This window comes from Carassius auratus, chromosome 22 (genome assembly GCF_003368295.1).
Source record: "Carassius auratus strain Wakin chromosome 22, ASM336829v1, whole genome shotgun sequence".
Taxonomy (NCBI): domain Eukaryota; kingdom Metazoa; phylum Chordata; class Actinopteri; order Cypriniformes; family Cyprinidae; genus Carassius; species Carassius auratus.
This window is the reverse complement of record NC_039264.1, coordinates 24851135-24877391: the sequence shown is the minus strand read 5'-3', so window position 1 is coordinate 24877391 and position 26257 is coordinate 24851135. Positions and strand designations below refer to the sequence as shown.

Genomic DNA, 26257 nt, shown 5'->3' with positions numbered 1-26257 from the left:
TCGACCCGCAGGGGCAAAATAATCTAATGCCGCTGCAAATATGAGCATCACTACATGGATGCACGACAACAACTATCTGGCCTGTCAGCCTCTTGGCTCGCAAAACGTCCGTGCTGTTTTTCCACTTTGCTTGTATATTTATCCGGGCAAAGAAGTTTATCGCATTAAAAACCCTGTGAGCCACAGAAGAGACAATATTTCATGCAAAATCAGATTAGAGTGAAGTGTGCGATAAGCAAGGGAGAGAGAGTCAGAGAGAGAGAGAGAGAGAGAGAGAAAAGTGGGAGAAATTAGGCAAAATATATACAAGCAAAGGTTTGACAAAAACAGGCATTTTTTTTCATTGTGTTCCTGTAGCTCAATTGGTAGAGCTCTACGTTATCAAGCGCAAGGTTGGGGGTTCGATTCCCCGGGAACACATGATAGGTAAAAATTGATAGCCTGAATGCACTGTAAGTCGCTTTGGATAAAATAATTTAATTTTTTTAATTCTATTTTTGCAAAAGATGTGGATATGTGGTGGCCGTCTTACCTGAAGGGAAGATATGAGGCATTGGAGCCGGAAATAAGGGCTCTGTAGGCTTCCTCTGGTGTTTTCTTTAGGTAAATCACCTGAGACGAGAAACATGAACAGTAAATGACATTAGTGCACCAGCGAAGCAGCTGAATGCTAGGTGCTAATTCTACAGGCTTTAACACAAGTGTTGTTAGTGTTAACGATTGAAAATAATTCATGGCAATTGTTGGCCAAATAATTATGTTGGTAATAACTGTACTAATTGAAAATGCTGAAATAAAATAAAATCTAAATATTAAATGAAAAAATTAACTAAATGAAAATGAGAAATGTTACAGTGAAACAAACTGAAGTACTAAAATGACTTAAACTAAAATTATAATGAAAACTGAAATTAAAAATATACATATATAAGCCAACTTAAAATATTAGTAAATACTATAATTTTATTTAAATAATACTAAAATGCCAGTTTGAACACAGACTTTAAACATGGTACTTATTAGCAAACCGTTTCATTAAAATGTTTTACAATTGGATTATCTGATGGGGGGGGGGGATTGGGGGCGGTGGTGATTGGTTTGAAACTATTCATTTCTAGATGCCCAATTTTTCTGGTTTTAGTCGGTCAAAATATCTTTTTAAATTTAGCCAGAATTTCATCATTTTAATCCAGTCCACTGGCTGAAATGAAAATATTTTAGTCGACAATCGTGCAAAATAAGTTTTCTTGTAAAATCAGTTTATCACAATCTGATTTCTAGAAATAACCATTTGTACACAAATGGGACACCGCTACTTCCCAACCCCCATTCAATCTTTCTTCTCTCCACGTATGGCTGTTTTCCTCTCTGTCCCATACACAAATGCACTTTCAGGGAAGTGATGTTCGGGCAGAATGTGTCACACAGCTGAGATGCTGTGGCTCAGCACAATGGGGCCCTTCTCAAGCTGGGACGACTTGTCACGGCACAGTGCGGCAGTCGCACACAGACTTGCTGAAGCGACGGGTTTTAGCGGTCATCTACTCCCTACATCCACATCAATCCCTCTTGACATCATAGAAAAGGACTCCATAATAAGATTTCTGCTCACTCCTTCAACATTTTTGTGGCTTGATGTCAGAATACAGCAGTATGGTGCCACAAAAAAGAAATGTATGTGAACCGTGCCAAAGCCCATCTTGAATTAAACAAAGAAAAAGGGGTCAGTCAACTCCAAAATTAAAATGATGTCATTTACTCAAACTCAGTTCTTTCTGAATGTTATTTTGTCCAAGGAAGAAAAATGAAAACTTTTTGCTCACTCTTCCATGCAATTACAAAAGAATGAGTGTGAAGCTTCAAAACAGAAGCACAAAAACATTAAAATATTAAATTAAATGACACATTTTCACAGAAAATTGAGTTGTGAACAAATCATTCAGGCCTACAAGCGATCTACTGAAATGATTAAGCTAGAAGGAATGATTCATTCACAAACTGACATAGCTACGTCTCTTATAATTGGGATTTTCCATAAATAAAGAATATTTTCTTCTGTAGATAAAGTGTGCAAACATAAGTTGCATCGACGAAACGTTAAACACCGGTTTCATTAATGAATTTTATTGATTATAAAAAATAAAACCACTATAAACTCGTAATTTCGTGTCCTTCACTCCATAAGCAATCCACTAAATAAAAATAAAATAAAAAACAGGAATGAAAAAAATAAAGTATAAAGCAAACATAAATTACACTGACATTTATTTAAAACAACACTTATTAGAAATGCCAAACCTAAACGAATTTACTAAACAAAACAAACTACAGGCATGTGGGAAATGCACTAGATTAGCCACAAATCCAAATGTGTTTTGCATTATTTGTACTATAAGTTGCAGCAAGTTTGATTTTCATTCATGTTTATTTTGTGCAAAAACTAGTAAATTGGAAGAGATGATGGGTTCACTTGAACGGAGGCATTTCAGGGATCCGTCACGACACCGAAAAAAAGCAACAAAACACTATTTATTTTAAATTTCTTTAAAAAAAAAAAAAAAAGTGACAAAATCTGCAGGCTTAGAATTTGTTTCACACTAGAAGTAACCTGCTCTTTCTGGTCTGTTGGCGCATTGTCAGTTTGCTCTTTGCGCTGTGATGTGTTTTTCACTGTGTGAGAGCGGCATGTCTTGTCGGATGTAGCAACAGTAACGAAAGGGTTTGGGTCTTTGCGAACTGCTAATGGCATGGAAAGAGCAAGCCGCACACTCTTCAAAACAACAAACAGAATTTCAATTTTTGGCTAAACCAAACTTTGAGATCTCCAGTACTTGACCACACTGAAACTTGACCTCACTCCCAGTTCTTGTTTTGTTTTTGAAGGCTGTGTCTGTGCAGGAGACCAGAGCTTTATAATTTGTGCACGAGCTCATGAAATATACACCGGCAGAACAATTAGCTGAACAGTTCGGCAGATTAAGTTCAGTCCCGTGAGAAGGGTCAGCGCTTGTTTGTTTGTGTTGCGACCTACTGTCCCACTTGACTCAGATGGAAGATCTTAGCACAGCTACAAATGATTTCCTTCATACGATAAAACTGGGTCATCTACCGCAGGGCAAATCAGCAGCAAACATCTGCGCTTGCCAGAGGAGTGCATCCCACACAAGCCTGGATCAATAAAAACCTACTTACAGAAAATTCATTCCAAGAGCAGAAAGACAAAAGCACTACATTGAACACATATCCATGCACGCAGTGAGTGATGGGCAAGACCATGTAGAGCAGAAACTAGGTTTTATGCAATTTGGAAATGATTATGCCAGTAAATGAGAGAATTATTTAAAACACAAGCTTTATTGAGTCTATAGGAGAGAATCTGCAAGATTTGATGGCCGTCTCCAGAGGTTGGGTTTTTGAAGGAAGCTAAAATGAGTTTCCATTAAAGACAACTAAATTAAAAATTGGGATCAAGGTTCAAACTAAATTTAGACTGGGAGGAAAAAAGGCGACTATTCTTAGTAGACTGATTTTGAGGAAGTACACCAACTTTGAGGGAAATTTGCAAGATAATTAGAATTGCAAAGATAAAAAAATTAAAGCAGCCCACATTTTCTGTACATTTTTTGTCAGGTTCACCTCACAATCTTTTGAATGCCGTACACTCATTTCAAGTTCATCAAACTTAGTGTCAAATTATACATATATAAAGGTTTTATGTACATTTCTCCCCAAAATATACTTGCATACAACTTGTTTTATCCCAGCTGTAAATTGAGTTGTGAATTGCATGTCAAGTTTTATGGATAAATCATTATTATGAATGTAGACCTAGGTAAAATCATGAATTCTGACTGTTCACACTGAAATCATAATTGTGAAAAAAAAAAGATTTATTCCTATGATGCAAAGCAGAATTTTTAGCCATTACTCTTGTTTTCAGTGTCACATGGTCCTTTAGAAATCATTTTAAAATGCCGAGCATAAGAATCCTCTTTAAAAAAAAATCTTTTTGAAAATGTTTAATTATTCCAAGTTTTTGACCTATAGTTCGGAATACTTTTTTCTTTGCAAAATATGACAAATTAAATAAGGAAACCAAAACCATAAGAGGAAAGTGGAGTCTCCGGTACAAACATCAAGCACAGGATTTATGGTGGCTAGTATTGCATCACAGTCCAAAACCAGATTATACAGAAAGCCAGATTATCACTCGTCATGGCCCTTATCCAAAGAAAAGCATGAACATCAGATCCCCACCTCTTTGAAAAGAACAGAATCAGGTGAAAAAAGATGTTGATATTGCAGAACACCCTTTTCAGTTCAGTTTGAAGGAAACTGGAGATGCATCTCTCATACCACTTCCTGTCCATGTTGCCATTTAGGACTCATCAATATTCATGAGGAAAGAGGCATTCTTATCTCCCACATCTTATCTCATAGTGTGAGACAGCAGCTGCTTTGACTGTACAAATCAGCACAAATAAACATAATATACTGAGCAGATGTGCATGCTTGATTAATTGCAGATCAAGCTATGAATATTATTGGGGAAAAAATTGGTGCCATGACCCTGTAAAACTGGTGAGTAATTTAAAAGGAGGGCTGATCAAAATGGTACACTGACCCACATTACTTTGAAAAAGCCAAAGGTGCCATCTGAGTAATAAATCTGCCCAGACTTAAGTGCAACACGAACAGGAAGAGGAGAGGTCCATTGGCGCAATCAGCTGGCATGGCTCATACGGCCATAGTGTTTCACAAGGACCGCTGTGTACACTGTGGTCTACATGAATGAATGTAGTGGAACAGGACAAACTGGCATGCGATCCAGTCAAGGACATAGTTCTTGTGCCGCCACAATGCGGGGGACGCACAAGTCAGTCAGCACTCTGTCGCTGTCTCTGAGGGGGAGTCTGGAATGAAGACACTGGCAAACATCCGAGACGACTTTGTATGGCAAACGAATTTGCTGTCAATGTGGGAGGATTATTGGTTTTAATGGAAACAGCTGAATGGCTAATTTGCAGGGGCATGACAGATTCGGCCATGAATGCGAATCCTCGAGACTGGTGAAAGCAATTGATGACAGTTACAGAGGAAGACAGAGGGAAAGACAGAAGTGAGATACTCACAGCATAAGCACCAATGAGCACAGCAGCGTTAGCCCTTTTGCGCTGGTCGAAGCTGGTGTAGTGCACAATCCTCTTTCTGGTCAGTGTAAATGACTGAAAAAAAAACAAAAAAAACAAATGCATTGTAAACAAAGTAAGAAAATGCTTTGAAAATATACAATTTATTCTGGATAGCTTGGATTACATCAATTGTTCAATGTAGTTTTTATTGAAAATGAAATAGCATAAGGTTGCACAACTTACCTGTTGTAAGTTTTTAGCAAAAACGATATGTACATTAATCATAAATCATTTTGCAATTTAAGTACCAAACAGCATTAATGTCATTTAAAAAAATAAAAATAAATAAACATTCAAAAAAAAAAAAAAAACACCTGCATTGATAACTACAACGTAAAACATGACTTTAAACCAATGTTAAGAGATTAATGGACTTTTTTTCCCCCACAAAACTTTTGTATTTGTTATTTTAACAAACACCAAGTTTAGTCAACAAAATAAGATTTTCTTATTTTCATTTAAAATATAACAAAATTTGCTAATTTCTTTAAAATCCTACTGACATAAAAGCATTTCAAAGAAACTAATGCAACATATGTTGCATTATACAGTCAATTTGTATCAAATCAAAACTTTTAGTCCAAAAATATTTAAACATTTTCAAAAATATAAAACATTTGCATTTCAATTTCAGAAACTGAAATGTAGTTCGTTACATTACGCAATTTATACCAACCGTTAAACTTTTTGCCAAAAAGCATTTTAACAAACCAAACATTTCATAAAACTGCTTGGTTTTCGTTAACAGAAATTTAAATGCATTTTTATACAAAAATTGGAAATGTTTCCAAATTCATCACCCATTTATTATGGTTTTCACTATAATGGTATTTAAAGGAACTCCAATAAAAATTGGATAAAGATTTTGTTTTTATCAGTCAGTGCATCAATCTTTTTGTTAAAGCATTTTAACATGAAGAGAAAAAAACTGCAATAACCACTTAATTCGTTGGTTTATCTTGATTAAAGATTAAAATCTTGGTTAATATAAAATCACTCCAAACCAATTTACAGTTAACATGGGTGGTTAGATGTTCGGGAAACAGGTTATGAGAATCACATCAACAAAAATCATTTTCACAGACCTAAAAAACACCTTTATGTGTACTTAACCTAGCCTGAGGTGTTCTCTTGATGACTCAATTGAACGTGTTTTACATGAAGGAATTTGGAGACAGATGTTGGAGCATCTGCCCCATCTGCTGCAGTAATATGAAGGGAAGTGCTGCAGGTGTGCCGCAATGTGTGCGGAAGAGAGACAGCATGTAGCTGCTAAAAGGCAACTCGTGCATAGACACAGGCCAAAAGCTTCAGAATAATCTGTGCCAGAGCCGAGCTGAACTGAAAAGCCCTCAAAGCATCTGTTCCTGTGTCGCTCCACATGCCGCAGAGTAAAGATTTGGCTGAGTAGGAATAACAGTGGAAACAAACTGCCGGCACAACAAATGAGGATTCAGACTTTTCCACCTACCATCCACCCTCAAAGAAAAAGAGACATACCAAAGGTAAAACTAAAGAAATTCATTTTCCAAAAGCTCTCTAAGCTGAGATTTTTTTTTTTTAACAGAACCTTTTTTTTTTTAAATGACCTTTTTTGCCTTTTTAATAATTTTTACAATATTTTCTGTCTTAACTTTAAAAAAATTTGTGAAGTCATAACAGGGTTGAAACCTTTTATCTTTTCAATGATAAGCACAGTAATATTCCATGTCAACTAGTTTGCAAAGTGAAGGTGTAAAAGTCATTCTTTCTCAGAGTATATAGTAACAATAAAGTATTGTAATAGTAACAGGGTTGAACCCTTTTATCCTTCCAAGTTATATCGATAAGCACAGCAAAACTAAATGTTAACTAGTCTGGAAAGTGACAATCTACAAGTAATCGTTCTCAAAATTTAAGTAACAGTTCAATTATTTTATATTTCCAAAATGAAATCAATAAGCAAAACAATACTGAATGTCAACTAGTTTGGAAAGTGAAAATGTAGAGGTCATCTTTTCTCATTGAGTCACAGTAACAGGGTTGAACCTGTTCATCTTTCCAAGGTTTAATCGAGAAGCAAAACAATATTGAATGTCAACTAGTTTGGAAACTCGATATCCTTTCCTTTCTCTAGCCTCTCTTGATCTCTTCTCACAGAGTCAAAGTAACAGTGTTGAACCCTTTTTTTTACTTCACAGGCAAATCAATAAGCAAAATGTTAACCTTAACTCAAAAAGTTAATTGTCATTGTCATGTAAAACAGCAACATCCACATGCAGGAGGTGATTATGCTATTAAGGGGAAGAAATCTGTAGAAAATTTAATTCATCTTAAAAACTAAAGCAATCTCAAGAATGACAGTGTTTTTTAAACTGATTTTGCTTTAAAAACACCAACTTGAGATTGCACAAGATCCACTAAGCAATGCTAGAAAGCTGACCTTGTGATAACCAGATACTAGAACAGATATTACCCAAGCTTCCCTTTCTTGCTGCTTGGTTCCTCCAGCCTACAACCAATCATGCAGGCCCAAACCGGTGAGGTTAGAAAAAAAAAGAAGTCATCTCCAAGGAAACAACTAGTAAAATTACAAACAGGCGGTGATATTCGCATGTGGTTGGATGGGCGTGGACATAGTGAAAGTGGTTAGGAGGGAAACACATGCTTTTACCACAGGACTTTACCTTTAAAATTCCAAAACATGAACACATGAGAGAACTACACCTTGCCAGCTTTAGGAACACAGAACAAAACACAAAGATAAAATGGTTGATTATTATTCAAACGCCTTCTTTTCGCTTGCACAGTTGATTAAGAAAGTGGACATGTCAGCGGAATTAATCAGTACAAGGACACCATTAACTTCTTGTGTACTTTTGGTTTGGTCCTCTTTGCTAACCTCTAAATTGCAAATTGGAAATTAAAGTTGGAGGCATGTCAAGTTAACCGTTTTTATGCTCCTGAAGACTGATGAATCTTAACAACTACATTTCAAGCGGAGGAATATTGTAGCTTCGCTCCAAAACCACGTGAGCTGCCTACCTAAACCGCAAAGGTACTTTTCAAAAAAGGCAGGTGGCTGAATTGCACTATTACGAACCTTTAGCCAAAATATTAGGAAGAACCACATGTATCATTAGCGGAGAAGGTCCCAGAATGCATCACAATGAGTTCAGAATACTAGGACGGTGTACAATGTACTTATTTAATTTGAAAATTAAATATAAAGTTCCAATTAAAAAACAGACTTGTTCACAAAGATTGTTATCTTAGCAACGCACTGTTGTAAAACTATAGGAATTAACCGACTTGAGGTAAACAAGACAAAGCAGTTCCCTTTTGACCGTGTCTACATTAGCAACCAAATGAAAATCTGTGAGTTGATGGATTGGGATGGATCACATAATAACCCTCCCCCATCACAACAGATGTGTGCAGAGCACTACTCGGACATCTAATCCCCCTCCATAAATCCTTGGCCAAGGCCAACGCCAGTGTCTGCTTATAAAGTCTGAGTGGATGAAAGAAAAAAGGTCACATCTAATGCCAACATTACATCTGATGGAAGGAAGGATCAGGCCTTAGAGATCAGGAACGGTGACATAACTTGCAACTCACTTTCTGTGGGCACTGAGATTGAAGTAGATCGTAATCTGTACCTTGCTGGCATTCTGTTCAATGCCATGACAATTGTGGGGAAAGAGAACGTAAGATCTGAATAGTGAAACTTTGGCCTAGTAGATAGGTCTTAAGCTGGCAACCGGAAGGTGATTGGTTCAGTCTCCAAAGTGATCAAGACGCACCATTGTGCAAGGCACTCGGGGAAGCTTAATTAATTATTTTATTAATACAGAGTATGTAAAAACATTTAAACTGTTGTTTTATCCTATTGAGCCTCTGTTCAGAGAGTCGCTTTTATTTAAAAGGAGCACAAGCAGTTTTGCCTTACATACGTGGCATAAAACGTGCTGATGGCTCGATAAAGTGAGGGTGGAAGGGGATGTTTTCTAGCCGTAGCTGAAGTTCACTGCTGTATCATTAGGTTTAAATTCCCATCCTATATTACAAACAAAGGAAACGTCAGCACATCAGCCCAAAATATCCAGCAACGGGGCGAGAGTGCAAATTCCTCAGATTTTTTTCATTGGCGTAGCAACATACCGCACATTCTTCAGGAGGAACGTAACAAATCGAGCAGGTGGTTGACTCACCTTGAGCTTTTTGTTGAGTTTACAGCAATATCTGTACAGCATAGCGAGGTTGAGGGGTCCAAAATCGGCATAAAAGCTATAAAAGAGAGCAACGTCTTTAAAATGTATTGTTTAAGAAGTAAAAACATTTATTTAAATAGTCAACATGGACAGAATGGCTAATGGGGCCTTTGACTGCCTCAATCTGTGGCCCAAAGACATGGAATAAAGCCAATGCAGGTGTTAAACGAATACAGAAAGACAAAAAAATCTAGTTCCTGTGTTGGAATGTACTATGCATACGTTGTGTTCACTTGCAGTTTCAAATACAAGCAATACATTTGCATAATGGAACGTACTCTTTATTCGAACATTGAAATTTGCAATTATGATAAGAATCTTTTTAAAAAGAGTCTTCTAAAAGTCTTCTAAAAAACAATAACCTATCGTTGGAAGTCAGCCGCAAAGTGTTTTCTTTCAAAATATCTGTCAGAATGATGCGAAGAACATTAGTTCCATTTTTCTCTAATCTTCCCACACGCAGAAATTCTAAACAAATGATTGACAGGCCCATTATGGAACGCTGGAAAGATCAAATTAAACTTTTACTAAAGGAAGCATTCGATTAAAGGAGTTATGTAACAGACTTTGGAACAGTTTCCCGCCTCCTGGGGGTTTTGACTCTGAAAGATGACTGAGGGAGGGAGAACTCACTTTTCGTACACAAACTCCTCATCCGTGCTGAAGTAATGCGTGTTTGCGGTGCTTTTCGGCTTACTCCGTAATGTTGCAAAATAGAGTCGATCTGGAAAAAAGGGAAAAAATTACACATGGCTGGTTAAACAAGCCAGGATAGTTATAAAACAACTATTAATACTCTTCAGAGATAAGATTGTGTCATCGAATAACTGGCTTGGGTTTAATCATCTGCAACAATGGACTTATCCCACTGTAGCTTTAAATACACTTAAATATGAATGTGAATTATCATATTACTGGGACTTTAGCCAATAAGAGAAAATCTAATATGTATATATTCATTCTGAAAGATAAAATCGAAAAATCTATGAATTCACATGGGTTTAAAAAAAAAAATTCTGTTACACAAAGAAATGCCACCATTAGTATAAACTGCATTGTGACATAATTATATTAAGGTATATATAGCAGGAGTAAACAGGGTTGACAGTTCATTTATCCATCACTAGTCATGTGCTTGAGATCATTAAGCTACCAAATGTTTAGTAAAGATAAATGCTGATATTTCTAAAAAATATCCCATTTTCAGTAACCAACAGTTTATTACACAAAATGAGAACAACAGGGTTGACCATTTAAGACCTTTTAAAAAGACAAAACATTTGCCCTGAAAGAAGTGATGGCTTTATGACCATGTATGCACATAATTGTATAAAGAGATTCTTCATAAAAGACAGTAATCTTGGTAATAGGATTGATGCATTATCTCTGGACACGTTATTATACACAAATAATACAAAACAAGTTATTAATATTTTAAGTAATAATTTAAATTATTTCCATTTTCATGCTAATTATTAACTTAATTATTTTTTTAAAGAAAATAACATCATAAATCAAACTAAAACGACATTTAAATAAATAAAAAACGTGCTTCATGTTAAATAAGATGAGCGATTATTCAATAACACGCTGCAAAAGTTGGTGCAGGTCTCTGAAGGCTGAAGCGAGTATTTCTCAACACAATGAATTAAAGTTAGACAAACAGAAGCTCCTGAGCAACGTCAACTCACCTTTAATGAACTCCGTAGCACCGATTAAATCATTATCTTCAGCCATTTTAAACAAAGTTGTGAGTATCGCGGAGTGTTTTAAGTTGTCGAGAGTCATCGACGGCGCGCGAGCCAGGCGCAGCTTTCTCTTTAAAGGAAGGACAAACTCTGCTGCTGCTGGTTTGAAATCAGTTTCCTCTCAACGGACGCGACTTCTCTCGGAGCTGATGGCGCTAATATTCCGAGAAGTTCAAGAACAGAAAAGCTTAATGAAATGTGTAAACAAGGCACTTGAATCTTGTGGCATTCTTCCACGCGTAAAAGGTGAAGAAAAAGAAAAAGCTGCAACTTCTCAAGCTGTTAAAACAACTCAAGATGCGTCATATCGACATCCCAACTCCGGCGTCCCGCGTAAAAGTGCTCGAGTGATTGGTTTTCTCTCTCGCGTGCGCAGTCAAACCGCCATTCGTCGTATTATATATCCGTTTTCGCTTTAAACCGAGCAGATATGAGTCGCGATCCTTTGCGTGGTAACGTTAACTCTGCCCTAGTCATTAGGTGGAAATGTTTCAGTGGCCATGGTCGAGGACAGTCAAGAAAGAGCTTAAAGGGATATCACGTGGTCCGGAGATGTCCAATCAGCGGCACGGAAAGATGTTTCTCGGGTTAACTCTAACTCAACCAATGAGAGGACGAGAAGTTGTTTTACTCTGAGAGAAACGTCAACCTGCGGAAGTTTTGAGTTTTACTCAGTGCCCTTTTTGAATTTTTTGTATATTCTGATACAGGTAAGTAGAACGTTGCTATGTACATTGTTGTATAGCAAGGGAAATTATTATACTTAATACTAGGACACATTGTTATCTATCTATCTATCTATCTATCTGTCTGTCTGTCTGTCGGTCTGTTCATCTGTCCGTCCATCCGTCCGTCCATTCATCCATCTGTCATTCCATATTTCTATCTATCTATCTATCTATCTATCTATCTATCTATCTATCTATCTGTCTATCTGTCTGTCTGTCTGTCTGTCTGTCTCCATCCATCCATCCATCATTCCATCTTTCTGTCCATCCATCCATTCATCCATCTATAATTCCATATTTCTGTCCATCCATCCATTAATCCATCTTTCTGTCCATCCATCTGTCTCTCCATCCATCCATCTTTCTGTCCATCCATTTATCTGTCCGTCTGTCCATCCATTCATCCATCTACAGTATCATTCCATCTTTCTATTCATCAATCTATCTGTCCGTCCATCCATTCATCCATCTTTCTGTCCATCAATCTATTTATATGTCCATCTGTCCATACATCATTCCATCTATCTATCTATCTATCTATCTATCTATCTATCTATCTATCTATCTATCTATGTCCGTCGGTTCGTCCATCCACCCATCCATCCATCCATCATTCCATCTTTCTGTCTGTCCGTCCATCTATCAATCTATCATGTCATCTTTTTGTCCGTCTGTCCATCTATCTGTCCATCCGTCCATCTGTCTATCTATCTATCTATCTATCTGTCCGTGCGTCCGTCCATCCATCCATCCATCCATCATTCCATCTTTCTGTACATCCATCTGTCCATTTGTCTGTTCATCCATCATTCCATCTTTCTGTCTATCAATCTATCTATCTGTCCGTCCATCCATCCATCTTTCTGTCCATCTATCTATCTGTCCATCCCTCCATCCATCCATCCATCCGTCTATCATTCCATCTTTCTGTCCATCAATCTAATTATCTGTCTTTCGGTCCATCCATCCACTCATCAATCTATCATTCCATATTTCTGTCCGTCCATCCATCTTTCTGTCCGTCCGTTCATCCATTCATCCATCTACAGTATCATTCCATCTTTCTGTCCATCAATCCATCCATATATCTATCATTCCATCTGTCTGTCCGTCCGTCCATCTATCAATCTATCATGTCATCTTTTTGTCTGTCCATCTGTCTTTCCATCTTTCTGTCGGTCCATCTATCAGTGAAGCCGAACACAAGTGTTCAGTGGTGTTATTATTGAGGCGGTTCACAGCAGCAGCTGAGAGTTCATGTATGAAGCAGATGGACGTCATGAAGCAGATTAGTAATGTAGGTCCATTCATGACCGCTCAGACTGATCTCTCTGGATTGTTTTTACGTGTTTAGGCAGCAAACAAAGCAAACCAGGATGTTTTGCTGCATTGCGCGTGGGATTTGAATAATCTGCAAATGAGTAAACAACACAGTGAACCAGCTGCCCCTCGGCTAGAAGAACTAGCTTGTGCTTCTTTTTGATATTATTACATTAGCATACTTCTAGAGCCTAGGAAATTGTGTTATGATTTATTCGTCCCCATGTTGTTCCAAACACCCTTTCTTTCATTTGTGTAACAGTGAAAGTCACTGGGGTCCGTTTATTTCACTGAACTTTATTGTATGGAGAAAAAGGTTCTTCAAAATATCTGTATACATCATAATTGTATTTGTTTTGTTTTAAATTTAATAAAGTTATTATATAGTAATTATTTAACCATTTTTAAAATCCAGACATTAACCATAAAATCCCACAAAATTGATGAAAATAAAGAAACATGTAAAATGAATACATTTTTAATTTATCAGAGTTTTTGTTTGTTTGATCAGAGATTTTATTATATAGTTATTTATTTCTGCAAATGGTGCCTTGTATTTTTTAATAAAAAAACATTTATAAATACATTATTTTAATTTAAATTATTTACTTATTATTATATTTGTTACAGCTAATTTCTATATGTAAATTCAAATTAATATTTTGTCAATAAACATCCTTTTTTTTATAAATGATACATTTTTAATAGTTTCTTGTATTTTTAATAATGAATAGAATTTAAAATGAGTAACTATTTATTAATTTTACATATTTAAATCTAAATGGTAAATATTTTTCAAACCAAATAAACTTATATAAATATATCAAATAAATAATTATTATTTATATTTCTTTAAGTAAACAACTTTTTGGGTGGACTATCTCTCTCTTTACACACACACACACACACACACACACACGTATGTACTGTTGGAGACATCAGTGCATCCTGTGGTCTCATTTTCAGTCAAACTGAGCAGGACTACTGTCATATGCATCTTTCAAGTCATATAAACAACATTCAACATTCAATTTCAGGCAAAGTCCATCTTACCTCCTACTAAGGAGATCCAGACCTTGTGGACGGCTGTGGCTGACTGGCTCCATTCACTATTCTCCTGGGATCTCCAGGATACAGCGTCTGACATGCCTTCATGGAGGTGTAGCAGAGCCGCGTTTGGTGGGACCCTCTGGAACGGACCCTCGACCAGATTGTGTTGTGGTCTGCGGGGACAGAGTGTGCCAGTGGAACAGAGCGGGGAGGATCTGGTTCACTCGGCCCGCTCAGGTTTCCTCACATTGAGCTCATGTTACAGTCCTGGCAAGGTGTGACTCTCAAAGTTCCTCTTCCGAACCGAGTGCACTATTAAGACGCTTCTTCCTCCGGATCATCTTGTCACATGTATTGTATCTATGCTTTTTAGAGCATGCTAGCTATTGTTTAGGTTCTGTACAGGCAGATGACATCATGGAAAAGTAAAGTTACGGGTTTCACAAGTGCTAGTGAAAATGGGTGTTTTTTTCACTGTGTGTTTTGAGGTCTTTGAGGTCTTTAAAACCCTCCAAAAGGGGTCACTGTATATATTGTTTTTAGTAGTTTTTTTGTTTGTTTGTTTGTTTTTAAACCAGTGAACAGTGACCCCTTTTGGAGGGTTTTAAAGACTCTGTTGTGTCATCATGATGTCAGGAAATTTCTTTTTTTCAATCTAATCTGACCACTTTTTTAAATGTGGACAGAAAATGTTTTATATATATATATAAAACATTTATTTAAAAAAATATACATCAACTGAATAAATAAAACAAATATAGAATTTTAGCTAGCTGGCAAGCCAACATTTCTCAATTTTATTTCATATAATAAAATAAAGAAACATTTAAATATATACTACACTAAAAACAGTAATAAGAAAAAGAAAAAAAAATAAATCAACAAAATTTTCTTTCGAAAAAACACTTACCTAAACGGATAGCTAGATAATAGATTTAAATCGATAAAATTAATTATTTTGATGATTCCATTTTGTATATGCAAAGCTTTTTTTAAATACGCTCTCTTATGTGTGTGTGTGTAGATATATATATAGTTTTCTATTTGAATATACTTTAAAAAAAAAAATTTATTCCTGTGATGCAAAGCTGAATTTTCAGCATTATTACTCCAGCCTTCAGTGTCAGATGTAACATCCAGTCGATCACATGATCATTTAGAAATCATTCTAATATTCTGATTTATTATGAGTGTTGGAAACCGTTCTGCTGTCTAATATATTTGATGAATAAAAGGTTAAAAACAACTGCATTTATAAAAAAAAATAATAATAATTCTAATATATATTCTAAAAATATATTTTCTTTACTATCACTTTTTATCAATTTAACACATCCTTGATGAATAAAAGTATTGATTTTATTTTATTTTTAAAAAGGGAAAAAAAAGACTGACCTCAAATTACTGACCAGTAGTGTATATACTGTATATTGTTATTTATATTTTAAAAACATAGCTTTTTTTCCTTTCTTTTTAATCAAAGTATCCTAACAAGTATCACATGTTCTGAAAAAATATTAAGCAGCAGAACTGTTTCCAACTTATATGAATCATCATATTAGAATGATTTCTAAAGGATCATGCTATAATGATCCTAAAAATTCAGCTTTGCATCACAGAAATAAATGATCATTTAAAGTATAATAAATTCAAAAACAATTATTTTAAATTGTAATAATATATCACAATATTAATCTTTTTTTTCTGTATTTTGGATCAAATAAATGCAGGCTTGATGAGCAGAAGAAACTTCTTTCAAAAACATTAAAAATAGTAATGTTTCCAAACTTTTGGTCTGTACTGTATATATATATATATATATATATATATATATATATATATATATATATATATATATATATATATATTAGTGCTGTCAAAATTAGCGCGTTAACGCATTCGATTAATTTGAAATATTTAACGCGTTAAAAAAAAAATAACGCAATTAACGCGGTTGCAGTTTTTTTATTTCCAGTTGTGGCCTATGTGTGTTCAACGTGCAAAGAAATATGGATAAGACCAAGGAAGGACTTTTAGACGGAAAGTTTCAGTATAAAACTCTGCCGGATTACTCTTCAGTCTGCCACAAGAAACATTACTCTTCATTCAGTCTGCCACAAGAAACAGCAACATTAAAATCATGAACTCAAATGTCATTATTTAAAAAAAAATAAAACAATGACTGTAACAGTGCGTAAATCAGACCTTTCTGTAATGCTAAGTATTTTTTGTACACAGTGCCGCGAACTGTCAATCACTCCTGTACGCGTGCATCACTCGCAGCTGCAGCAACTTGCGCTCTCTCTCTTCATCAAGCTTTAAAACAAAAAGATCATATTGTCTTTGTGCATAGGCTATAGATTAATTACATAAATGAATATCTAAATTTGTGCCTTGCCGTCTACGGTATTTTTTTAGAACTTAGAAAAAAGATGCTGCAGCCAATGAGCAGCGAGCGGGGGCTGCAGGACGACTCAACCTCCGCAGACAGTTTTTAATGTTTATCAGACAATAAATACTCAAGATTTTGCTTTAGTATAACTCACAACGAGTTTCACACACCTTCTCCGGCCACGTTGAGTTGTTGACACTTAACAGTGGGAAAAGCGACACATGCGCTATTCACTTGTATAACTTAAGGGTGAATGGGTAATGTAGTTTCTGCTCTGGGTGGGATGAATTAGGAAGCTTGCATTGTGAAGGGCGCTCTGAAAATCGGCAGTGCAGGTAAAAGATTAAAACCTCTATTAAAACAGATGTCCAAATGAGCGTACCGATACGCTACAAGCACGTTCTGGGCGCACGGAGAGGTGGCGGTACGCTCAAGAGCTATATTTGGAAGTGGCGGGAGTACTGGTGCATACAGGCCCACTTAAAGCACTGGCAATTACTATACTTTGGAATTTTTTTGCAGTCCACTTAGAATTCAACATGGAAATCATTTTTGTTTTTTATTGGCATTGATTGTTTTGAAATTCAAATGGTACTTACATGCCTGTGTTTTTATTTCTGTTTTAAATATGGCTTTCAAGCCAACAGTTAATTTGGAGGATATTGATGGTTTATTGCAGGTATGTTGTTTAGGGGAGACCGGGGATGGTTGTAACACGGGGAGAGTTGTAACACTACCAATTCCATGAATCAGGGGCAAGATAGGAGTCATGTGACAAATTTCAGTTTCATCAGGCTTCCTTTACAATACCACATGGAGGTTTTTCAGTCTGTGTTGCTATCTCTCCTTAAGCTACAGCAGAAAATCTAATTCTGAGGTCAGAAAGTAAAAATAATTAACAAGATAATATTTTGTTTAGTACTTCTACCGTTGTAGATAATGTTGTATGAGTTATATCAGGTCAAACTGTAGTTTCTCTAGTAAAGAATGGTGTATCAACCTTCTGCCAATTTCAAAGCACCATGCTAATACAGCTTGCTAAACAGTGGGTGACAGTGGCGGGGTAGGTTGTAACACATGTTTTGAAAGTGTTACAACCATCCCCTTACATACAACCAAGAACATTTTTGTGATTTTAACAATTCTACAGAATTACTAGAACTTGTGACTGGTAAAGAATGCATTTCATTTGTTCATTCTCTGGAGTGGGGATAAACATGCGTCTGTTAATTTGCTCACACACACACACACACACACAAACACACACACACACACACACATTTTGTGAAAAGTGGGGACATCCCATAGGTGTATTGGTTTTTATACTGTGCAAACTGTATATTCTATGGCCCTTCACCAACCCTACACCTAACCCTAACCCTCACAGGAAACTTTGTGCATTTTTACTTTCTCAAAAAAAAACTCTTTCTGTGTGATTTATAAGTGTTTTGAAAAATGGGGACATGGGTTATGTCCTCATAAGTCACCCTCTCCTTGTAATACCTGTGTCATACCCATGTCATTATACAGAGTTGTGTCCTGATATGACACAAAAACAAGAACACACACACACACACACACACACATGAATGTGCACGTACAGACATGCACACACACAAAGGCACACATGCACAAAAACACACAATATGCTCATACACTCCCCATATTCACACATATTTATTGTTGCAGTCATTCATTTAAAATAAAACAGTTTTTGTGTCAAATCACTTGGAGTACCCTTAGTTTTTGTATATTTTGTCTACCTGTTACAACTTACCCCAGTATGTGTTACAACCTACCCCAGTAGTGGGGTAGGTTGTAACAAAGGACCACCTTGTATTTGTCATCATCTCACAAAGTCTGTGATATAGTTGAATACATTTAAATTGTTGCCATTTGTAGTATAAACATGTGGGTACTTTGCCTAGAAGTTTTAGACTTGTAGCCAAAAGAAAAAGGTAATTTTAGGCGTTGAAGAAAAAAGTGTTACAACCATCCCCGGTCTCCCCTACATGAGAAAATCTGTGTTACAAGTTAAACAAAAATTCCAATAAACAATCATATTTTGAATTTAAATAGTTTCTTTGTCTTGAGTTTACATGAATTATTTACATTTTACATTTACATATCCAAAAAGTTTCAGTCTTTTAATTGCGATTAATTTTAAAAAATTGTGCGATTAATTAGTTAATTTTTTTTAATCGATTGACAGCACTAATATATATATATATATATATATTTGTGTGTGTGACTCAAAGACTTTGCTTAAATAGGCCCTTTGTAACATTGGACAACAAGTATTTAATTTATTTGTTGACAGCAAAAGAAGTATATGTTCTAACAGAAAATCTAAAACACTCCCAATATTATACTCCAGTGCTTGATATAGATTTATCACCATGGAGTTTCACGCTTTGGCAAATCCAGTGTGCTTCTGTTATCCGTCCTGTCACTATATCTAATCTAATGTGGGGCCAAGTGCGTACAGTTATTAAAAACACTGTCAAGAGTTTAATCTAAAAACAAAAGATGATGTAATTGGTGGACCATTGAACATTATAGCCTAGCATTTATCTTTATGCTGCATATCAAAGTAGGTAACACAGAAATGTGTTGTTATCTATGATGTCATATTTATGCAAAATCATAAAACTATGTTCAGTCAGCTCTGACCACAGTATGTACCCTCTCAGCATGATTTATATCCAAATCCATATGCCAACGCTGTAGATTATGTTAAGCCTTTTTCATAGCAACTTTTCTAAAGCATTGCATGGCAGATTTAGGTCAGTTACTTTTTGTGATTTTAAACAATTAATAAACACTTAAATCATTTTTTTTTATTAATTTGTACATTATTTGTAACATAAAAAAAATATGAAATTTAACTTTAATAATAATCTCAAAATATTAAAGTTGTATTCTAAAATATATAAACATGTTAAATAAATTGAATTATTATTATTGTAAATAAATTGTTTTATTTAAGGTTCTACCAATAAAAAATATTAACATAACATAAAAGTACATATATTTGTATAAACACACACATACAACATTGAATGTTAATAATAACATTTTACATTTATTATTTTTCTTTAACATATTTTTACTTTTAAAACAAATCCAAAGTTACAAATTTATATTGAAATGCCACATATAAAATTAACAAAATAAATAATTTATTTATATTTCATAAATGAATAAATTTTTATAACCATACTGCTCATTCATATAAATTAATTTTAATAAGTCCAGTGTTTTGTTGATTAATTTGTTTGATCGTCCAGATGAAATGTAAAGATATAGTGATTGTCTTTCACTATAATCTGTAATTATTAATTTTACACTTATCAATCAGTTTAAATTCAATTAAAAAAAATCAACTAATTAAAAAAATCCAAATGTACAATTATTCTTAAAACCTCAATTATAAAGTTAATAAATAATTTCTGAAATAAAATTATGACAATATATTAAAATAATTGTTTGCAATACAGATCATAAACTCATGTTTTTCTTATATACTAAGCTTATTAAAACATTTTAACAAATAAAACCTTAGATTGGTATTTTTTATTTTACATGACTTTTTATCAATTAAAACAAGTAAATCTCAATGTCTACATTTTTTAAAATTATAATTAAAATACATAAATGTATTCATTTAAATACAAAAACATTTGATTATATAAAATGAATTAATTTAAAACTCCTAGTGTTCAAATTTATTTATTAGTTTGATCATCCAGATTTTCTTTTGAGCTTTGCCAGTGTTTAATTACGCCCCCCAGCAACAGATGCACAGGACAGCCAATGATCAGACTGACGGCCCACTGAATGTGCTTCAGAAGCCACACCCCTTGCCCCTGAGGGAAGCCTTCTCCTTTTAACAATGTGGACGTGCCCTTTCCAGACCCAAGGGCTCCATGCATATTCACGTATCATCACATGGCTTCCCCTATTCTCTTCTGCTCGCTCTATTGTCCTGGCATCTGCCGGCAGTAATTGTGCCGCCCTGGAGCACAAAGGAGCCCAGGCGAGACACTCCAGTTGGACTGGCAACAGCTAACACTTGTAGACCGTCTCTAGGGTGAGCTAAATGTGATGCATGGTAAGCCCGACAAGTGCTTTCACTTAGGTACGTCGTTTAGTAGCCCCTTATATGGGTGAAAGACACATAAAACAGCCTTTAAGTCTTTAAGATAGACAAATAAATGCAAAAGGCCTGAATTACATTAGAATAGCCTGTGATAGTGTGATTTTAAAAGAAAGATAGTTCACCCAAACAAAGTTGTTCCGAACCTGTACGAGTAACCAAACAGTTGGCAGTAGCAATTGACTTCCATAGTATTTTTATAGTATTATTCATAGTAAGTCAATGGCTACCCTCACCTATTTGTTGCACATCATTCTTCAAAATATCTTCTTTTGTGCTCAACAGAAGAAACAAGCTCACACAGGTTTGGAACAAAGAGGAAAAGTAAACAACAATTTTCATTTTTGGATGAACTATCACTTTAAATACAGATAAATCATCCAATTATACGAAAAAAAATTACACGGAATCAAGGTGAAAGACTGTATGTCTATCGCTTTTATTTTATTGTATTTTTTCTCCACAATTTTAAATGCAAATAACAAAAAGAACATGGTCATCTAAAGTAGCAAAAAAAAAACAAAAAAAACGTAAAAAATAATTGCGCAAAAGAACAATTACAATTACATCTGAAATTCCATCTTATAAATAACAAATAGAAATTATGTATGAATCAATTTTCATAGTCAAAAAGACAAAATTAGCTAAGAACGTCAATGAAAATAGAATAAGATGGCAATGAAATTTCGGAAACGATGTAGAAGCGACTTAAATAACGAATACAAAAAAACAAAACAAAGCAGCTACATGGAACCATAAACTTAGATGAAAAACGTTCCTCCTCGTACACACAGTGCACTAATTTACCAGTGACATACATGTATTTTTCTACCTCCATGCAAATTGGTTAAACTATTGTTATCGATAACAGTATCAGAAGGGTTTAATTAAACTTTAAGGCTTGTTAGCGTGCGGAAAGCGATTTTGCCCAAAAACAGTAAGGATTCTGCGAATATTGCGTGAATAGTTCAAAGTGTCCGTTTCATTACAGTGTAAGGCAATACCCTGAGTAACAACGAAAGTTTCTGAAGGGGACACAAAAGGGGACAAATATGAACCTACTCGGTGGTCAGCACAAAAAATTGAATCATTAATTGCGAAGAACATAAAGATAATAAAGTTATCTTTGTGTCATCCGGTCAGTTACAGTAGTAGTGTGTCTCTGCTACCAGTCCTCCTCATCTCGGCCGGGGACGACGAATCCATGCATTCACAAGTTAGGATTGGTGGCACCCACTCCTTGGCACTCGATAACGTAGGTATTGTTAGCAAGCTCATCCTCTGATTTACTTATAACAAATTTTGCCTGTAAAAATACGAAAACGAGTTAAAATCGGCTAGTTTTTAAACAAAAGTGCCTATAAAAGAGCGTCCAGGTCTGAACTTACATTTGTGAGCTGCTCGGCCACGTGGATTGCCGTTTGTGTGTGGAGAGTGATTGGGCCCGTTCGTATTCTGGATGTGCCGTTTGCCAAGGCCATGAAAATAATAAGCTGTGAAAAACAAAACAAACAAGAGAAGTAAAGCAAAACTACGAGCAAATATATATATATATATCAATTAAATAAAAAACAAACAAACAAAGCAAAGCAAAAAGCATGTTGTGGTTTAAAAGTTAGCTACAAAAAAAAATGCAACACCAATGTTAAAAAGTTAAGTAGAGAAGTAAAAAAAAAAATATATATATATATATATATATATATATATATATATATATATATATATATATATAAATGTATTATTACCCTCCAGAAAAACACATATTTATTATATTGCACTGAAACAGTCAAGTATTTGTGTGCCTGACCTGGTCTTGCAAGAACTCGTCCACGCAACCATTATGCCTGATGTTTCTCAGCAACATTTCTGCAGCCTCGATGCCAACTTTGTCAGCATATACACCTGGACACAAAACAAAAATAGAGTCTAATTTTAAATCCATAGCCATTTTAAGACGGAATCATCATAGTAGAGGAAATCTGACTTTGTCTTGTCCACATTAAAACTCAAAGCACAAATTTACTGTACAGACTTTTTATTGTGAGGTATCGCCCTCTAGTGCCAAAGCTTTGACACTGAATTCATTCTTCAGGACTGGGCAGCCAGACAAGCCTTACCTTTTTTGCCAAGAGATGATCCTGCAAATAAGCAGCCGGTGGATGATTCTGCAATTATTCTGCCAAGAGCCACAAAATATACAGACATTAGTCAAAACGGAATCACAAAACAACTGCGGCGGACGGTTTGAAATCGGATGTACTCACATAATCCCATTGCCATTGCCGCAGGCCTTGTCCTTCTCTTGCAAAGACTGAATGTTTATGTACAGATCCTTAATTTCTTTTCTGATAGTGCGGACCGCCGCTGTGGACATGTCCTTCGCCAACTGAACATCAAGAACAATTCAAACGAAGTTTAGACAGAAGATAAGAACAGTTGCAAAATAAATGGAGTGTTTTATAAACCTCAATGCCTGTATTTCCAAACAATGCTGATTAAAGCCTAAAAAACAAAGCATGTTTTGTTTTACTCCATTTTTTCAAGGGCACTTCTGAACTAGATAAAGAAATGTAAATTATCCCAGTAAGTATATAAAATTAAAGCATGTCTTGGTAAATAGCTTTTATTCCCAAGGCTGGTTATGAGAAACAAACATAAATTATGCAGTGAATTAAAAAATATAATGCATTTTGTGATTAAAGAGCATTAAAGGCTACAAACGTAAATTATGTACCTCATTCTTCAAAATATAAAACACAAAAAGTAAATTCATTCATCCTTCAAAATTAAAACACAAAATCAAAAAACAATGTTGTGGTTAAGGGGCTTTTTAAAACTATTCAACAAATAAATAAACACTAATTATGTAGCAAAAAAAATAAAATAAATTGTTTCAAGAGCTTTTCCCCCAGAGGCTAGAAACGTAAAATATTTATCGAATTTGAAAAAAAAAAACTGTGGTTTGGGAGATTTTTTTTTCTTATGTATAATTATGTATTAAAATATATATATACAAAAATAAAACGTTTTGGTTAAAGAACCTTAAAAAAAGAGCCAAAAAAAAAAAAAAAACATAAAACAAAACCACGGGGAAAAAATATATTGAAGGCAGCCAAAAAATAAATAATAATGTTCAAGCTTTTGTTTGTTTTTCAAGACTAGTTGAAAAACATGTAGTGAACTACAAAAAAAAAAAAAACATAAAAAGTGTCTTTTACTAGTTTTTTCCCCAATGCTACTTATAATTAAGATAAAAAAAAATTATGTTTTTTCAAGTCTACGTACTAAAGCCATTTATTTTAAACATTGTGGGAGAATATTTTGTCATGGCCATTTAGCAACAACAACAAAAAGTGTAGTTAACGATCTAATAAAAATAAATATAGGTTACCAGTCTTATACCTTAAAGGGCAGCACTCCAGCCACGAAGGCCCTGCCGTAGATCTTGGTGATATTCCCTCTTTCGGTCAAGTTGATGGGACTCAGTTCCTTCACAGGATTCACCTTGAGCACCACCTCACCTCCTCCCTTAGGATAGTAACCTCTGTTTACGACAAACAAAATATTTTAAATATGTTTTCACTTTTGCTTTTAATGATCATAAATCACATCGGAACCAAAGTTGCGCATAAATACCTCATTTTCAAATCGCAGACAAACTGAACTCCGAATCTCTCCGCGATTGGTTTGAAGACCTGAAAGAGATTTGAATGGCAGAATTAGGAGGATGTGTCCATCTGGGGACTCGATCCGGTCCTGCCCAGTGCGCAGACGTACGTCTACACATACCTTCAGTGTGTAATCGATCTGGGGTGCCATCTCAGCATTGGTTCCTCCCTTCAGGCACAGCTCTGACGGACCCTGAGCGAAGAGGGCACACGGCAGCGAGACCTGCATCAGCAGTCCCACGCTTCTACACCCCAAACAACACAAGTACACTTAGAGCCAAAAGAGCTTCATCATGCAGTCACAAATGAGTTTGGAACAAACAAGGCAATGTAAATGACTACAAACGACACTTACCCGGCCGTATGAGTGTCTGCGATGTGATTCCCCCCCTTGATTTTCCCAGGAGCAAGCGTAATTTCCGTGGATCCCACTGTGGCTCCTTCCAGACTGCCGCTGCACATGTCCCTCACCAGCTCGAGACCTGACAGATGCTGGGGCCTGGCGACGGCGAACGGGACAACAACGAAGAGAAAACTATTAGTGCATGCCGTTTGAAATCACCTCGTTTCGACCGAAATAATCAGATTTGCTCCGTCTATTGACAGGAGATTCGACTAAGATAGAGTTTTATTCACTTTTTATATAGGCTGCATCTCTTGTGTTTAAATTTATAACCGCAATACATTTACACAGCAACAAGAAAAATGGGCTTCTAAAGACCTTCGATAAAAATCCAGCCCTTCTAATTGGATAAAAGTGAAGGATAACATGGAAAGTAGCCATGTGCTTCAGTGCCAACTAACAAAGGGCCCATTCAAAATGCATGGTAAAAGTATTTAACAGCATTTCCGTGGGATAAACAATTGTTTAAAACAGCTTTACTTATTATATAGTCGTATATTTATATACTTGACTCCAAAAGTGAAGTGTAAATTCAGTAACTAGACTTCAAAAACCAACTTTGCTTTGTTTCATGGTTCACTGTTGAATAGGAAAGGGAGGAGGGGGCAAGTAGAGGATGTTGCAAGTAAAAAAAAATAATGATTTAAATGTACATAGAGCCTCGGAAATTAATGTATAATGCGTTTAAAACAAATTCTTCGTTACCTCAAACCCGGTGTACTTCTGCCGGCTCGGATTTTATTTATTTTGATGGACGTCCCTTGGATGCAGCTGAGCGCCACGGAAACCCTCAGAATCTGTCCTCCCTTCAAAAACAAACATTCGAAATTAGTTTTTCAGTTAATAACCGTCGACTACTCCGTTTATTTCTGGTGATGTCATTCTAATACGTGACATATGGAAACTTTAATCGGAGAGATTACATAAAAAGGGCTCGAAAATGAACACTCACCCCTTCCATTACACTCCCGTCCATTTCAAACGCAGTTGCGGCCATTTTCGCAACCAAAAAAAAAAAAAAAAAAAAAAAAAGAGAGAGAAATTGTTACGATGTATCAAAGTGCGCGTGTGGGAATAAAGAGACCGCGCGTGGCTCTCGCGCTGTACTGAAGTTAATATAAACCGGCGTATGGCCCCGAACAATGCCGCCGTAAACGCGAACTTCTCAATGAAAGCTCTGGCACTGGGGAAACGGCTCTTCGCGACTGAAATAAACTTAGTGCGCGGTTGGGTCGGTTTAAATAAATAAAGATGGATTTGACTTGGGCACAAATAAGAACCGAGCGAGTTTTCTGGCAGTACGAACACACTCTGGCAACTCGTCTTGTCAGTTACACTGTTTAG

The 26257-nt window shown here is 35.6% G+C and overlaps 2 protein-coding genes across 5 annotated transcripts in view; both read right to left on the bottom strand.

The window, feature by feature from the left end:
- The window catches only part of cdc14ab (cell division cycle 14Ab), a 44128-nt gene extending 32416 nt beyond the window's left edge, over positions 1-11712 (bottom strand). For 2 of the 4 annotated variants that reach the window (XM_026198400.1, XM_026198398.1), the window contains exons 1-5: positions 11137-11711; positions 10079-10169; positions 9386-9461; positions 5133-5225; positions 533-612 (exon numbers count right to left, since the gene is read on the bottom strand). In XM_026198400.1, coding sequence (XP_026054185.1) covers positions 533-612; positions 5133-5225; positions 9386-9461; positions 10079-10169; positions 11137-11233 — 437 coding nt within the window. In that variant the 5' untranslated portion in view covers positions 11234-11711. Of the gene's footprint in view, positions 1-532; positions 613-5132; positions 5226-9385; positions 9462-10078; positions 10170-11136 lie in introns of all 4 variants that reach the window. The other 2 variants (XM_026198399.1, XM_026198397.1) reach the window with 2 other exon arrangements.
- Positions 11713-21257: 9545 nt separating this feature from the next.
- LOC113040125 (RNA 3'-terminal phosphate cyclase-like) overlaps positions 21258-26257 on the bottom strand; it is a 5031-nt gene continuing 31 nt past the window's right edge. Inside the window, exons 1-11 of the mRNA XM_026198396.1 lie at positions 25866-26257; positions 25619-25719; positions 24866-25009; positions 24632-24755; positions 24479-24537; positions 24245-24386; positions 23107-23228; positions 22960-23018; positions 22650-22744; positions 22231-22335; positions 21258-22148 (exon numbers count right to left, since the gene is read on the bottom strand). The exon at positions 25866-26257 is cut by the window's right edge and continues 31 nt beyond it. Of these exons, the coding sequence (XP_026054181.1) occupies positions 22053-22148; positions 22231-22335; positions 22650-22744; positions 22960-23018; positions 23107-23228; positions 24245-24386; positions 24479-24537; positions 24632-24755; positions 24866-25009; positions 25619-25719; positions 25866-25910 (1092 nt within the window). The 5' untranslated portion in view covers positions 25911-26257 and the 3' untranslated portion in view covers positions 21258-22052. The remainder of the gene's footprint in view (positions 22149-22230; positions 22336-22649; positions 22745-22959; positions 23019-23106; positions 23229-24244; positions 24387-24478; positions 24538-24631; positions 24756-24865; positions 25010-25618; positions 25720-25865) is intronic.